This window comes from Carassius gibelio, chromosome B3 (genome assembly GCF_023724105.1).
Source record: "Carassius gibelio isolate Cgi1373 ecotype wild population from Czech Republic chromosome B3, carGib1.2-hapl.c, whole genome shotgun sequence".
NCBI classification, from domain to species: Eukaryota; Metazoa; Chordata; class Actinopteri; order Cypriniformes; family Cyprinidae; genus Carassius; species Carassius gibelio.
The window spans coordinates 5,040,757-5,055,372 of record NC_068398.1 but is presented as its reverse complement, the minus strand read 5'-3'; the positions used below and the strand labels follow the sequence as shown (position 1 = coordinate 5,055,372).

At 38.5% G+C, this 14,616-nt stretch overlaps 3 protein-coding genes across 7 annotated transcripts in view; 1 reads left to right on the top strand and 2 right to left on the bottom strand.

The window, feature by feature from the left end:
- The first annotated feature begins 3,074 nt into the window (after positions 1 to 3,074).
- LOC127952612 (ER lumen protein-retaining receptor 3-like) lies at positions 3,075 to 7,499 on the top strand. Its single transcript, XM_052551262.1, has 5 exons — positions 3,075 to 3,561; positions 3,932 to 4,032; positions 5,350 to 5,508; positions 6,494 to 6,746; positions 6,860 to 7,499. Exons 1-5 carry the CDS (start codon positions 3,471 to 3,473, stop codon positions 6,901 to 6,903), a joined length of 648 nt encoding a protein of 215 aa, XP_052407222.1. The 5' UTR covers positions 3,075 to 3,470; the 3' UTR covers positions 6,904 to 7,499.
- Positions 7,500 to 7,501: 2 nt separating this feature from the next.
- Positions 7,502 to 10,832, bottom strand: LOC127952599 (GTPase IMAP family member 9). Of its 2 annotated transcripts, none has more exons than XM_052551238.1 (3): positions 10,714 to 10,832; positions 9,053 to 9,553; positions 7,502 to 8,438 (listed from the first exon to the last, which is right to left on the bottom strand). In XM_052551238.1, exons 1-3 carry the CDS (start codon positions 10,742 to 10,744, stop codon positions 8,026 to 8,028), a joined length of 945 nt encoding a protein of 314 aa, XP_052407198.1. In that variant the 5' UTR covers positions 10,745 to 10,832; the 3' UTR covers positions 7,502 to 8,025. The 2 variants fall into 2 exon arrangements, with proteins under 2 accessions (XP_052407198.1, XP_052407199.1); XM_052551239.1 differs by having other exon boundaries at positions 10,717 to 10,811.
- A 492-nt stretch (positions 10,833 to 11,324) lies between these two features.
- The window catches only part of LOC127952516 (ankyrin repeat and fibronectin type-III domain-containing protein 1), a 13,684-nt gene continuing 10,392 nt past the window's right edge, over positions 11,325 to 14,616 (bottom strand). For 3 of the 4 annotated variants that reach the window (XM_052551022.1, XM_052551023.1, XM_052551026.1), the window contains 3 exons: positions 13,771 to 13,937; positions 13,512 to 13,689; positions 11,327 to 12,669 (listed from right to left, as the gene is read on the bottom strand). In XM_052551022.1, coding sequence (XP_052406982.1) covers positions 12,266 to 12,669; positions 13,512 to 13,689; positions 13,771 to 13,937 — 749 coding nt within the window. In that variant the 3' untranslated portion in view covers positions 11,327 to 12,265. Of the gene's footprint in view, positions 12,670 to 13,511; positions 13,690 to 13,770; positions 13,938 to 14,616 lie in introns of all 4 variants that reach the window. The other variant, XM_052551025.1, reaches the window with a different exon arrangement.

Sequence of the window (14,616 nt, the reverse complement as noted above, 5' to 3'; positions counted from 1 at the left end):
TAGTCAAAAGTGTTGGAACACCCCCTTCTCTTGAACAGGTTAGATTACTTTAGTAATTTCCATGAGTACAAATCTTAATGTTAAAGCATATAATTATATTCTATACTTTTTGAACCTTGCCTTATGAGGCCTTGTCATGCTAGAATAGAAAAAGGTTGTGTCCAAACTGTTGCTTTACAATTGGAAGCACACTATTCTATCGAATATAATTTGTATAACATTAAGATTTGTACTCATGGAAATTATTATAGTCAAACCTGTTCATTTTGGCAATAGGCCTATAGTGTGTGTGTGTGTGTGTGTGTGTGTGAATAAATGTGTATATATAGCCTATGGCAATATACCTGCTGGGATATATTCGGCGAATCTTTGCAGTCCAAATGCAGTCAGTTCGATAGCTTAGGAAACTATAAAGAATAATAAAAAAATCCAACAGACAGATTCACATCATAAACTCAAAGATTAGTAAATGAATGAATAAACTGTTCATATGTTTTGATATGCTGTAGGCCTATTAGCAACCCCTACTAAGCAGAAGAGACGCTCAGACAGACAGGTGATCCTCTCTGACTCAAACGGGACACGACCCAAAACCTCAATACCACACACACAGGGTCGATGGCATTAGCAGGAGGTCAGTGGGTGAAGGACGCAGGGCTCAGACATAAACCAGATGCAGTTTCACTCAGATATGAGAGAGAAAACCCAAGATAAAAGGAAAGGTGTGACAGTTATAGGCTAATGTTGCATCTTTAATCATTTTTGCATCTGTCAATCATTCAGTCATAAGCTCTGTTTGTTTCTATATGAAGAAAACCTTCAGATCACATCTGCTTCTCAAACATGTTTTAAATTACCGTGAGAAAGACGGTGACACAGCACGAGAGAAGAGAGTGATTGTTAGAGGCCAGACGTGTGTGTGTGTGTGTGTGTGTGTGTGTGTATTAATAGCCTGTAATCGCCTCTGGGTGTCCTGATAAATTCCCACGACCTCTGATGGACACCATTGTCTCTCTCCGTCTCTCAGTTTTCCAGGTTTTTCTCTCCCATTGACTCTCAGTTTGTCTGAATCAAGAACACGCTCTCTCTGGCTCTTCACGCATTCGTGTGGAAACTCTCGTTTTCTGCCGTTTTGCACACCGTTTCACAGTTATGTAAGAAAAAAAGCTTTGCTAACTTCCTAATTTGATCGCGAATGGTTGACTGCTCCTCTGTCACACTGAGTTTACACGCAACACTCATCCAGCTCATTTAAACAGACCTGAATCGTTGAAAAAGAACCCAATTCTGTGACAAACACTAAGAGATCACAGATGAACATTGCTTTGCTAAATATGAAATACTGCCCATCCTGCTGAAACAAAAACAATATAAACCACAGAATTTGTAATGGCTTTACCTGTTATAATGAGAAATTGCACTATAATGGAAACTGTAATGGGGCATGTTGGTCTCTACTGGTGATTGGTTGTCTTCTATTGGTGGCCATAAAACCACGAAATCCTATTGGAATTTGTCCCAAGATGCACAACAGGAAACTCTTTTTTAATGTTTAAAATGTGATGGTTTGTAGTGTTTATAAATGTATTTGTAGTGCAAACCATAAGAATTTACCCTTTATCTCAACAACATTGAATTGAAGCTCTTGAGAATTATACCTTTATTATCCTTAAAGATTTACAATGTTTTTAGTTTTTATATGAACCACAAATCAGTCATTCGTTGTTAAATAGCCTAGGCGGAGTATAGGCTATATGTGATCCTCTTCTGTTTTTGTGTTTTATGTAATGTAAAGAATGTTTTGTGTGGTTTAAATCTGTCGTCAGTGTTTGAGGGAGCTTTACTGTCCTCTAGAGGAAATACTGATACACACACTCACAGAGTATGAATACTTCTGTATCGCTTATTATTCAAATTTACTGTTGCGCTTTTTAATTAATTCTCCAGTGTTGCTATTAATTCTTCAGTATTGCTATATTTTGCCTATCCATCTGAGCTTTTGTGAATATACTTTACATGCCATGTTTTGCATTTATCACATTGAACTGCAATGGCTTGACAATGCAAATGTACAACCTCAGTGAGCGAGAGAGATTTATAAAGTGTGATTTGAATGTAGCCAAAGCTGTGGATCTGTGTGCTCTGTGTCACAGCAGTTCTCCATCTGAAATCACAGAACGACGAGCTGGAAATCACCTACTGAGACAACAGCATCTACAAACAAACCAGAGAATGTTTGCCTCTGTTATGATAGAAATCAATAAGATTATTGTTCTAATTAGAATTTCTATCATAACTTGGAACCATTCCAGTCAGATTTCTTATAGGAAATTTTTATCAAGTTTTTTAATGGAAATAATTCAGGTGTTAACATCAAGGTATCAGTTTTGAGCGATGAGTAAATCATATGTCACTACAAAACATTTAGCAAAAAGACTTGAAATTATCTGAACCTTCCTTAAATGCTTTTAAGTCCAGATTGAGAGAACCTGAAATGACCTGTTTAAATTGTAAATGTTTTTAATTATTTGTATTGTATAACTTTTATAAATGTAGATGACTGCATGTGTTTTTGCTGCCTCTTGGCCAGGACTCCCTTGAAAAAGAGGTTTTTAACCTCAATGGGACTTTCCTGGTTGAATAAAGGTAAAAAAAAAAAAAAAAAACGTCATTTGCTGTGATATACAGTGAAATCTGCTGCTTCACATCAATTTACAGTGCTCTATTAAACACATATATGTGTGTGTGTTCTTGTTTTTGAGTCATATCAGGACACAACTCTGTATAATGACATGGGTATGACACAGGTATTACAAGGAGATAGTGACTTATGAGGACATAACCCATGTCCCCAGGACGATAGAATATACAGTTTGTACAGTAAAAAAAACATTACACCTATGGGATGAACACACTTTTCACAAAAACAAACGTTTGTGTGTGTGTGGGGGGGGGGGGTATATGTATATGTAGCAAAAATAGCAGAAGGGCTTATTATAGAGTAATTCCGGTGGAGCTGTGTAATTCACTAACTATGCTACGTAACATCTCAATATCAATATTCTGACATTAAATGAGCGGTTTTGAGTGCAGAGACAGAGCACGTAGTCGTCGCTTTTTTTAAGCTGACGCGTTTCCCCTTTAAAGGCGCGCGCTGCAGAGGCTGTGACGCGGCATGGAAACCCGGATCCTGGTCTCGCGGACCGTCAGCCACGTCACCCATCAGAGGCGCGAGCGCACAGTCCAGCACAGACCACCAGAGAGTTTGCAGTAAATTAGGCTATCTCGGATTCTGTCGCGCATATGTAATAAATCATTAAGAGGCTTACGCTAGCACCCGGATGACGAGCACGCGCTGAGCAGCAGAAAGAAAGAGTTTTTTGTTGCGTTTTGTTTTGTTTGGAGCGAACATCTGTTCTGAGAACAGCTGCAGAACTCTTTATATCCAGCGCTGATCACCGATCGATATCATGAATATCTTCCGACTGTCTGGAGATGTTTGTCATCTGGTCGCCATCATTATTCTGTTCCTGAAGATCTGGAGATCCAAATCATGCGCAGGTACACGCACAATATCCTATATGCATAGCAGAATTAATAAAAAAACAACAGACTTGTGTGTTTTTCACATAGCTGAGCTTATTATCGAGTGTTATTGGTTATTAATCCGGATCTGGGACCATGAGTGTGGAGCAGAACCGGAGCGGATCCACTTTAGGACTCGTTCACACATAAAAACCGCTTTAAATACGAGACTGTCGGATTCAGTTCTCTCAAGCGCGTGCAGAAGTTGAGTTGTGTCGTGTTTACGTGGCAGCTGATTGTGTGAGACACCTAACATGCCTTGAATGTTCTCCAGGATCCTTGAGGAGCTCAAGATCCTGTTGTGTCCTGCTCCGTTCATAACTGAGTGTGTGTTGATGCGTTTCAGGTATTTCTGGGAAGTCTCAGCTGCTGTTTGCGCTGGTCTTCACCACCAGATACCTGGATCTGTTCACAGCCTTCATCTCCATCTACAACACCGTGATGAAGGTACTGACCACTTTCACCACATAAGGGGAAAAAAAGATTAAAAAAGTCCAAATTGACACTCCTATCTATTATTATTGATGGGGTTTAAAAGTGATAAAACATCAGAATTCAAAATAACAAGATACCAAGTCATAATTATGAGATGCAAAGTAAGAAATTTTTGCCATTAATTTAAAATAATGACTTTAAAAAGTAGAAATTGAGTTCAAGTCATAATTATGACAGAAACAGTGGCAGTCAAAACTATGAGATTATGAAAAAAGTAAAAAAATATACCTAATATCTCTTTAAAAGAAAATTGACAATAGGACGATGATTATGAGATCAAGCATTTATATTAAGATAAAGCCATAATTATGACATAAACAATGACAAAATTATGGCTTGGTGTCTCAAATTTTGTTTCATAATAACGACTTTTCATCCATTTAAATTGTGTATGTCTTAATTTACTTAATTTATTATTATTTCTGTTTTTATTTTTGTAATGCTTTGTCATAATTATGTTTTTTATGGCAGAGGTGCTACATACACACACAGCTGATCTTGAAACTGTTGTGATTGCTCAGCAAATGATTGCACTGAATTATTAGTTCACCCATTGACATAATTTATCATTTATTTAAACTCATGCAAAACTCATGGTAAAGCTGTTGGAAATGATGTGCACAACAAACCCAAATCTAGTTTCCTGAAGCTGCCAGACCACTCAAGCTATGTTCCTGCAGCTCAACTGGTAGAACAGGACGCTTGCAACAGCAGGTTGTGGGTTTGAATCCCAGGAAAGGTCACTCTGACAGATGCAGTAGCGACTCCTGACCATATATTAAGGAGGGGCAGATTCTGGTTCACAGCGGTAGTATATAACTAACTCAAGAAAGCTTAAAGTCTTTATATTCTAATGTCTGAACGCATGCACACACACACACACACACACATTTGACAGATCTAATGTCAATGCTTTTCACAAAATCTGTCTGAGACCTGTCCAAATGGCTCTCAATTAGGGCGTAATGCAGTTCCTCTTTTGACCACAGATTTACATTGTAATGTGTGTGGCGCTGTTGAGCTCAGGTGGCATGAATGCCACACTTCGTATCATTTTACGTGCCTGCCATAGCTTGCAATTAATTTTTATTTAATCCTACGCATTTTATGGTTTAGAGTCAAGAAAGTCCTACAAATGTTTGTTTCAGAATGCTGAAGGCATTACAGTTGATCATTTATTCAGTTTATATAGAGTTGCATGTTTTGGGTGAATGTCTTGGTGGGGCTGGACCCTGGACCGATGTGTGATGGGATCTGTCTGTCCCTCAGGTGGTGTTTCTGGTCCTGGCGTACGCCACCGTCAGCCTCATCTACTTCCGCTTCAGGAAATCGTACGACTCTGAGAGCGACTCGTTTCGTGTGGAGTTCCTGCTGGTGCCGGTGGCCGGTCTGTCGTTCCTGGAGAACTACTCCTTCACACCGCTGGAGGTCAGAGCTCAACACAGAGCGCTTTACATGTTAGAGGGTCATCAACTGCCTCTGTTCTTTGTTTTGTACTGTTCTCTGAGGTTATAATGTTATCAAGATTTTAATATTAAAAAAAAAAATTCTGTTCTGATTTTTGCCCCCCCCATCAGAATGCTATGTTTGAGCAGGCGAGCCGGATTGTAGACCACCGTTAAGATTGGCTAATAGTTGTGTATGTCTGACAGCCTACATTTCTCAAAGATGCAAATGATTTAGGTCAAAAACACATAAATACACAGTAGATACAAGACAATCTGTTTAACAGACAAAGCAATAGTGAGCATGCAATAAAAAGTTACTCACACTTTTTGTGAAATAAATATCAGATCCAATAAAGTCATACAGCATCGTCTATAGAATTCCATCATCTGTAGAATCAGTGGGCGGAGCTAAACAGGCTGTGATGTAGAATCAGTGGGCGGGGCTAAACAAGCAGTGATGTAGAATCAGTGGGCGGGGCTAAACAAGCAGTGATGTAGAATTGGTGGGCGGGGTTAACAGGCAGTGATGTAGAATCAGTGGGCGGGGCTAAACAGATAGTTATGTAGAATTGGTGGGCGGGGCTAAACAAGCAACTATGTAGAATTGGTGGGCGGGGCTAAACAGGCAGTGATGTAGAATCAGTGGGTAGGGCTTAACAGGCAGTGATGTAGAATCAGTGGGTAGGGCTTAACAGGCAGTGATGTAGAATCAGTGGGTAGGGCTTAACAGGCAGGCATTGATCATCTTCTGTGGAGGCGGTGCTTATCCACACTATTACATCATAGAGTAGAACATTCCAAATGCTGTTGTTTTGGCAGACTGCTGTAATATAGTTTTGAGTTCTGAAACGTACAGGATATTTTTACAGTAAAATGTCCTCTTATATTTCGAAAGATTTTGTTTTCTCAGATGATGAGCGCTGTACGATGAACGATTGTCGTGACCGATCTCTGTGTTTGTGTAGATACTGTGGACGTTCTCCATCTACCTGGAGTCGGTGGCCATCCTGCCGCAGCTCTTCATGATCACTAAGACAGGCGAGGCCGAGTCCATCACCACACACTACCTGTTCTTCCTGGGCCTGTACCGCACGCTGTACCTCGCTAACTGGGTGTGGCGCTATCACGAGGAGGGATTCTTCGACCAGATCGCCGTGGTGTCCGGCGTCGTGCAGACCATCTTCTACTGCGATTTCTTCTATCTGTACTTCACCAGAGGTCAGCAGACACCTCACAACTTTGATTAATAAACCATATAATCATTTCATGAAAATAGATATAAGCTCAACGTTTTGTGTGTGTGTTTTTTCTATCTTTCTATCTGTCTGCAGTGCTGAGAGGAAGTGGAAAGATGACTTTGCCGATGCCGGTGTGAGTTGTTGGATCAGGCCCCGCCCCTGCATTAGGCCACACCCAGTTGTGACATCATCATCGGCCGCCGCTGTAGCTCCTGTTCTTGAGCTGCACGTGTGGCTGGTGTAATTGTGCCTTACAGTGATCACATCTGCTGGACGTGTCTCGTCTCTGATGCCTTAATGTGTTTCTGTTCATGAAGACAGTGTGTTGAGGACATGTCTGTTTATGTGTGTGTGTGTGTGTGTGTGTGAGAAACACTCTACATTCTGTCGTTTATAATTTGCTTTCCTCGTTTATTCTTATTTCCTTCTTATTCTTGTTTTATTTTCTCTGTAGTACATCATTTATGACCAACTATGAATTGTTTTCATTCTGTAAAGGGACGTTTGATTTGGATCTTTAAGTGTTTTTGTGCCAATATACCCGAGAAGATCATGAATGTTTTGTATAAACCACATTTCACTCTGAGAATAACAGTTAACAGATGTCTGGCAAAGACATGATTTTTTTAAATGAAGATGGACAGTTTATCTGCCCTGGTTTTTATAAAGCACGCCAATAAAGAGTTTCTTGTGTTCATGAGAGTGAATGAGCGCAGAAACACACTTCAGTCCATCTCTGGGTCACGCCTCTTTATTTCATCAATCTTTATTCATTCATCAAGTGAGTCAGACATTCGTGATCATTAAACAGACGTTAACAATCAAGCAGTCATAAATGAAGTCATAAAGCAGTAATTTTTTTGCATTTTCTTGTCTACAAATTAAGAACATTTAAATATGTACATGTATTATAGCTACATTTTGTATGTATATATTTATATATAACAAATACTTTTAATTAAAATACATTGAATTTTTTTTTTTTTTTAAATATGCATATCAGTATGTTTTGAAAGAGCTTTATTACATATATCACACACACAAAAAAAATATTAATGGTCTTAAAATAGGCCCCATTTTCTTGATTTTGGTGCAGATGTCCTGGATATTATGTGAGATTATTTTATTATGATGTGTTTTGTTGGGGAGATTCATGCATTATCTTGTAGTGCAAACATTTGATCACATCTAGAGGAAGTGTTGATGATGATGCTGCATATTTTTGTCTGCTTATTCATGTCGTCTCTGAAGTGTGTGTGTTAGTGCAGGAGCATCTTCTTGTGTTTGTACAGTACTTTGGTTCCCTCTCTCATGGCTCCGCCCATCACTTTAGCAGCGCTTGTGATTGACAGCGGTGTGGAGGCGATGGCCGCCACCCTCTGCACAGCTTTGACCTTCTTCCCCTTGCCCTTCCCCTTCTCCATCACGCCGGACGCCTCCACCGCACCGCGGCCCATAGCCGTCAGCAGCTCGTACCAGAACAGACCCTCTGTCCTCTTCCTGGCCTCTTCATCCTCCTCCTGATCGTCTCCCAGAATCCTCTGCTGCGTGTGGCGTACAGCAGTGTCAGCCTGCAGCAGCATGTCAGCGGTGTAATGTGCTCCTGCGTTACGCTCCATCAGCAGATCCGTCTTCTCCAGCAGCTCGGTGACCTGCGACCTCTCCTCGGCACCTTTAGTCAAGTCACACTTATATTGGCAGTGCTCTTCACAACACACACCGTTTCAGACAGATTCTCACAACTCTGAAAATATCTTGCAACTCTGAGATTGTGTCACACCATTTTGAATATATTTCAGTTCTATTCATATCTTCCCATTTTTACTTTATATTGCTATTTTGTCTTGCAATTCTGAAAACACGCACATGTTGAGATCATAGACTAGAGATTTACTGCTGATTACAGAATTGACATTACTGACAAGATGCGCATTAAATATCAGCCGATATCTATCGTGCATCTCTAGATAATATTTCACAATTCTGCATTAATATCTCAAAATCTTTTCTTATTATGTTACAATTCTGCTAATCGCAATTCTGAGTTTATATCTCACAATTTTGAGTTCATGTCTTGCAGCTTTCCATAAATATCTCATGATTCTTCTGAGGTTACATCTCACAGTTCTCTTTATATAATGCGAGTGTAAATTTCACATTTCTGAGTTTAAATCTTTTTCGCAATACTCATTCTCAGTATTAGTTTATCCTCCGGTGTCACAGACAAGGCTTAAGCCTAGTCCCAGACTAAAATGTAAATCTGAGCTGTTTAGCTGAGCTGTGTACCTTTAGTGTTGTCAAACACGTGATAGCCGCCTGCGCAGCTGCACACAAACTCCCATAATTCCTCGCTCTCCTTCAGGAAGACGTCGGCGGGTTTGTCTCGGAGCGCGTCGCCGCTCGTGATCAGGACCGTGGTGAAGCGGAGGGCTTGCGGTCCGAACGCGGCGCTGACCCAGTCCAGAGCGGCGCTGCTCTCGCGCGTCACGCGTCCGGCGCGCAGCACCAGCAGGAACACGTGCGGTCCGGGCGCGCTCAGCTCCACGCACCGGCTCAGCTCCGCGCGCACCTCATCCGGGCTGAGACAGGTGTGGAAGAACCCCGGGGTGTCAATCAACCGCAGGCTCCGCCCATCCACCACGCCCCCTGAACGCTGACACCGGCTGGTGACCGACAGGGGCGACACATCCGACCAGAAGGCGGAGCGACCCAGAATCGTGTTTCCAGATGAACTCCGACCTGAGCCCGTCTGACCCAAAAGAACCATCCGGACCTCAGCCGACCCGCCTGAGACAACAAACACCGGATTATATTAACGTCCCAGCCAACGATTAATCGCGATTAATTACGTTACAAAAATACATTTAAAAACATTGTGTACATGAGTGTGCAGTGTATATGTATTTTTATCTTGTATAGGCTTATATATAAATAAACACACATGCATGTATATACATAAGAAAAAATATGTTGTTAGCATATTAAATATATTTTTATATAATATAAATTATATAAATATAAATATATAGGCTACATGTAAAAAAAAATATATATATAGATATATATATCTATATATATCTATATATATATATATATATATATATATATATATATATATATATATATATATATACATACATATATATTATACATTATACAGGACTCAATAAAACTAATGGAACAATAAACAAGCAAACAAACAAAAAAGACAAAAGCCGGAATGCAATATAATTAATCTTGAAGTTAAATGAGATTGTGGCCCTGCAATAAAAACTACTACGAAATGTAGCCATTCAGAGTAAAATACTGAAATAAATACAAAGAAAAAAAATGCAATAAAATAAAACGTAAATACAGAAATAAGAATGCAAAAATGTTTCAAACTCATTAGCTACATATCTATTAGAAACGGATTTTGAAGCATTATAGGTTTTATTTTATCATGGCAAACTGATTGCAGCTAGCCTTTATCAAATCAGCTTTAGTTTTTATCTGGAGACCTGCAGCATATTAATGGGAGAAAATAATCTCATATTAACTCCTAAATAATTACAGGTAAAAAGACAAAATGACAATGCTATAAAGTAAATGAATAAACAGGAATGCAAAACAAAATAATTTTCGCGGATCCCTTTAATTTCTAGATGTTTCTATCACAAGAATCCGAGTGAAAATGTTCAGATAAATTGACAAAAACAGAAGGAGGAGCAAACAGTTCTCAATAAGACACGTATGGTCATTCTTAACAGTATAAAACAATACTGTGTGACATGAAAATGATTTTCATCATAATAAACCCGTGTCCCTTTAACTGTCCTGCAGTAATGTTTGTAAGGTGAGGTGTGATGAAGACGCGGGATCACGTGACCCCGCGCGATAAACTCCGTCCATCAGTCATTTGATCGTGACCGTGTACACATATATACTGCGCTTTTATTTCCACTCACCACCAGCTGAAGACTCGCTGTCCTCCGCCATATTCACACACACGACTGACACTTAAAGAGACAAACACCCAGATACAGTCCAGACAGCACAGAATCAGCTCAAACCATCAGACGAGACGAGTCACACTTAGAACAGGTCTGTGTGGACTCTGTACATGTGGTCAAATATAAATTATAAATCATATATACTTCAGAAAATAGACCCATAAGTGCATTTGGTTTCTTATGTGTTCTGGTCATTATTATCTAAAACTAATTTCTGGTAAACATGAGGTAATAATCACAGAGAAAAAAAACTTAAAACAAGTATATTTATTCTTTTAACAAAACACAAGATACAAAATAGATCTTTATATTTACAATTGATTTGTACAGTACACAGCCTACAGTCAAATAATGCTGCAGGGTTTCTATAAACCTGTAAAAAAATAAAAATCATTTCTGCACAAATAATTATATATATATATATATATTTTTTTTTTCAGATAAATGATTCTATTGCAGAAATGATTTGGTTTGTTTTTATTCTATTTTTTATTTTAAAATATATATATAAAAAAAAAATATATATATATATATATATATATATATATATATATATATATATATATAACAAGCATAACAGCAGACCAACATCAAATGTTTGATGGCCAATATATTTTAAAATATTTATAAAAATAATTAATTTAGTTGTTTATATTATTATTATTTAAATGTTTCTAAAATATTTTAAATGTAATATTAATGTACATTTCAAGTACAATTCAAGTAAATACATTTTACATTTTGAATATTTTTTTACAAATATACATAATTAAAATAAAAGGAGTATTCAAAATGAATCAAATCATAAAAGCAAAACAAACCACGAAAAATTCATGAATAAAAAACAACAAACATAAAAACTAGCTAAATAAATAACTTCCATAAAACATTTACTAAAAAAGTTACAATATATTTTAAATAAAATTGTTTAAAATGTACTATTTTATAACAAATCATTATTGAATATACTTCATAATATATTCTAATAATCTTCTGTTATTTCTGAGATGACAGGTGAGCTTTGGTCCAGACAAATAAACCTTTTTCAAGCTTCGAATCAATTGAATCGGTTACTAAAACGATTCACTTGTTCGAATCGCTCGAAACAGCACGCGCTGGTGACACCTGCTGGACAAAACTGTGTTTCAGGCGACAAAAACACACGCCAAATCACGCAAACAAACAGCTTTCACAAACCCAATGCTAATACTTTCTTTAGACTGTTATATATTAAATGCAATACAGTTAAATATGAAGTGTCTGTATAACTTAAGTTTTAAAATATGTATTATTCATTTGATTTGGTTGTTTGAGACTACTCATCCTTTTAACTACACAAGTGTCTCGTTAAAAATACTAATACTGATTGATAAGACGCTGGCTCAGTGGTTCTGAATGGACACCATGAGAAAAGCCTTGTTTGCTGAAATCACCTGACTCTGGCATTGTGTTACGTGCTCTGAACTACTATTCTGAATCAGATGATGATCACTGGTCCAGACTGTGTTCAGACGGTGGACTTGACCCACTCCACCAGACTCCTGACGGGATGCCCCCTGCGGGTCACGCCGCTGTCTTCCTGCTCCTGGTTCTGCAGGTCGGGCTCGGGGTCGCTCCAGTCCAGCTCCTGCAGGTCTGTCAGACTGCCTCCCAGCAGATCCAGGCTCTGGAACAGGTCCATCATCTCCGTCAGCAGCTCCTGACCTCCGTCCGAGGGCATTATGGGATGTGAGGCGGCCGGGTCACTGAGCTCGGGGCACGAGTGCATCTGTCGGAGGCTGCTTCCACGGCGACGGCTGCTGCTTCCATGGGAACGGGGCTCATCGGTGTAGTGTGAGGGGGGCGTCTCCGGACACGTGACCCCATCTGTGACCTCCACAGGAGCGCTGACCTCTGACCCCATGACCTCTGCTGCAGAAACAACAGGTAAAGCTGGGAATCTTCATTATTTAATGAAATCACGTTTCCTGTGATTGAAACTCATTTTGTGTCTTTGCTGTGGAAGAAGCTCTTGGGATTTATTAGTGATGCTGTTATATGCAATAAATGTGAACTTAAAAGACACATCGTGAATTATAGGGTTAAAAAATGATTTGATAAAATAGCAATAACTTATTAATAATGAAATAAACGTTTTTTTAATAAAATCCTAATAATGTCAAATTAAAATAGTTCTTTAAAATAGTAAAACAATGAAAAGCACCTACGTTATAATAATAAAATAAATCAAAATACAACTTTGAACTTAAAATAACATTTATAAATAAAAACAAAAATAATATATTCAAATTAATGAAATCATTTAAATGTAAAATTAAGTAAATAAAATATTGTAATATAAAAACAATAAAAAAACACTTACTAAAAAAGAGAAAATATTAAGAGATTTAAGTCAAATAAATAAAAATAAAACACTAAAAATGAACAAAAACTTTAAAAACTACATTAAAATTAATAATTTAAAAAAAATAAAAACACTATTAAAAAGGGACTAAATCAAGAAATCGACATATTAAAAATGTAAATCAAGTCATTAAAAGTCAAAACAAAGAACTTTTATAAGAAAAAATAATGATACAAATAATATATTTAATACATATACATATAAATAATAATATATATACAAAATAATAAAGTAAATCCTAAAAATATCAAAACAAAATGAAATGTTTTAAAATAAAAACACAATATAAAACACTTATGACGTGTTCAATTATTAATGGAGCAAAACAACTCCTCTTCATCTCTCTCACCTGTGTGCATCTGTTCTACAGTATGTAAAGAAGGGGGCGTGTCCTCACTAGCGGCTGTTCTGATTGGCCGTGAGGTCATGACCCGCCCCAGAGGCACCGCCCCCTCGGAGTGTTTGGAGCGCAGCGTCTGAATGACGTCCATCAGCCAGCGGCTCTCGCTCCACAGCGCAGACAGACTCTGTAGGACACACAGCGATATGAGAGAGAGTGTGTGTGTGTGTGTGTGTGTGTGTGTGAGAGAGAGCAGGTGAACACACACCTGTGCCAGCTGTGTTACGTGTGCCAGTCTCTCTGTGGCCTCCTGCAGCTCTTCAGTGTCCAGCGCTTCTCTCAAAGCCTGCTGGGAAAGACGCACGTCCAGCTCCAGTCTGAGCCACAGCTGACAGTACTGAGACAGCAGATCCCGCTCGTACGCCCACAGGTGCACTGCACACACACACACACACACACACACACACACACATGACCGTACGGAAAAACACTGTCAATTGCTGCAGTTAAACCCTGTAAACTAGATACATGTGAGCTATATCAAATTATACAAGTGCCCAGTCATAGACAACAATACACTGTATAGGTCAAATTATACATTTGTATTTTATGCCAAAAATCATTAAGAAAGATCATGTTCCATGATGTTCTACCATAAATATATCAAGACTAATTTTCTGATTAGTAATATGCATTGCTCTACTGCTCATGTCTCTAGTAAATGACCAATAATAGTCATAAAATCTTTTGTGTCACTTGTATATTATATTAATTACAGAATTAGTTTTTAAACTGAAACTAAAAACAGTGTATGTGTGTGTGTGCATGTGTGTGTGTGTGTGTGTTTGTGCATGTGTGTACTTGTTTTTCTATTCTGGTGGGGACTTACCGTATTTTCCGCACTATAAGGCGCACCGGATTATAAGGCACATAGAATAGAAGATACTGCAGTCAAACGTTTGTCTGGGTTTGTGTTATGCATCCACTAGATGGAGCTGTGCTAAAGGGAATGTCAACAAACCTTGATCCATATACAAGGTGCGCTTTATAGTACGCAAAACACAGTAAACCTGAATACACACAGACTCATGGGGACTCGTGTCATGGTGGGAAC

What these genes read in the sequence shown, in the direction of transcription:
- LOC127952599 (XM_052551238.1), bottom strand. Translation starts at nt 10,744, where the DNA reads ATGGCGGAGGACAGCGAGTCTTCAGCTGGTG. An exon ending in CAGCGAGTCTTCAGCTGGTG is followed by an intron (nt 9,554 to 10,713) that starts GTGAGTGGAAAT and finishes TTGTTGTCTCAG; the next exon opens with GCGGGTCGGCTGAGGTCCGG. An exon ending in CGTGTTTGACAACACTAAAG is followed by an intron (nt 8,439 to 9,052) that starts GTACACAGCTCA and finishes ACTTGACTAAAG; the next exon opens with GTGCCGAGGAGAGGTCGCAG.
- LOC127952612 (XM_052551262.1), top strand. Translation starts at nt 3,471, where the DNA reads ATGAATATCTTCCGACTGTCTGGAGATGTTTGTCATCTGGTCGCCATC. An exon ending in ACTCCTTCACACCGCTGGAG is followed by an intron (nt 5,509 to 6,493) that starts GTCAGAGCTCAA and finishes GTGTTTGTGTAG; the next exon opens with ATACTGTGGACGTTCTCCAT. An exon ending in CTATCTGTACTTCACCAGAG is followed by an intron (nt 6,747 to 6,859) that starts GTCAGCAGACAC and finishes ATCTGTCTGCAG; the next exon opens with TGCTGAGAGGAAGTGGAAAG.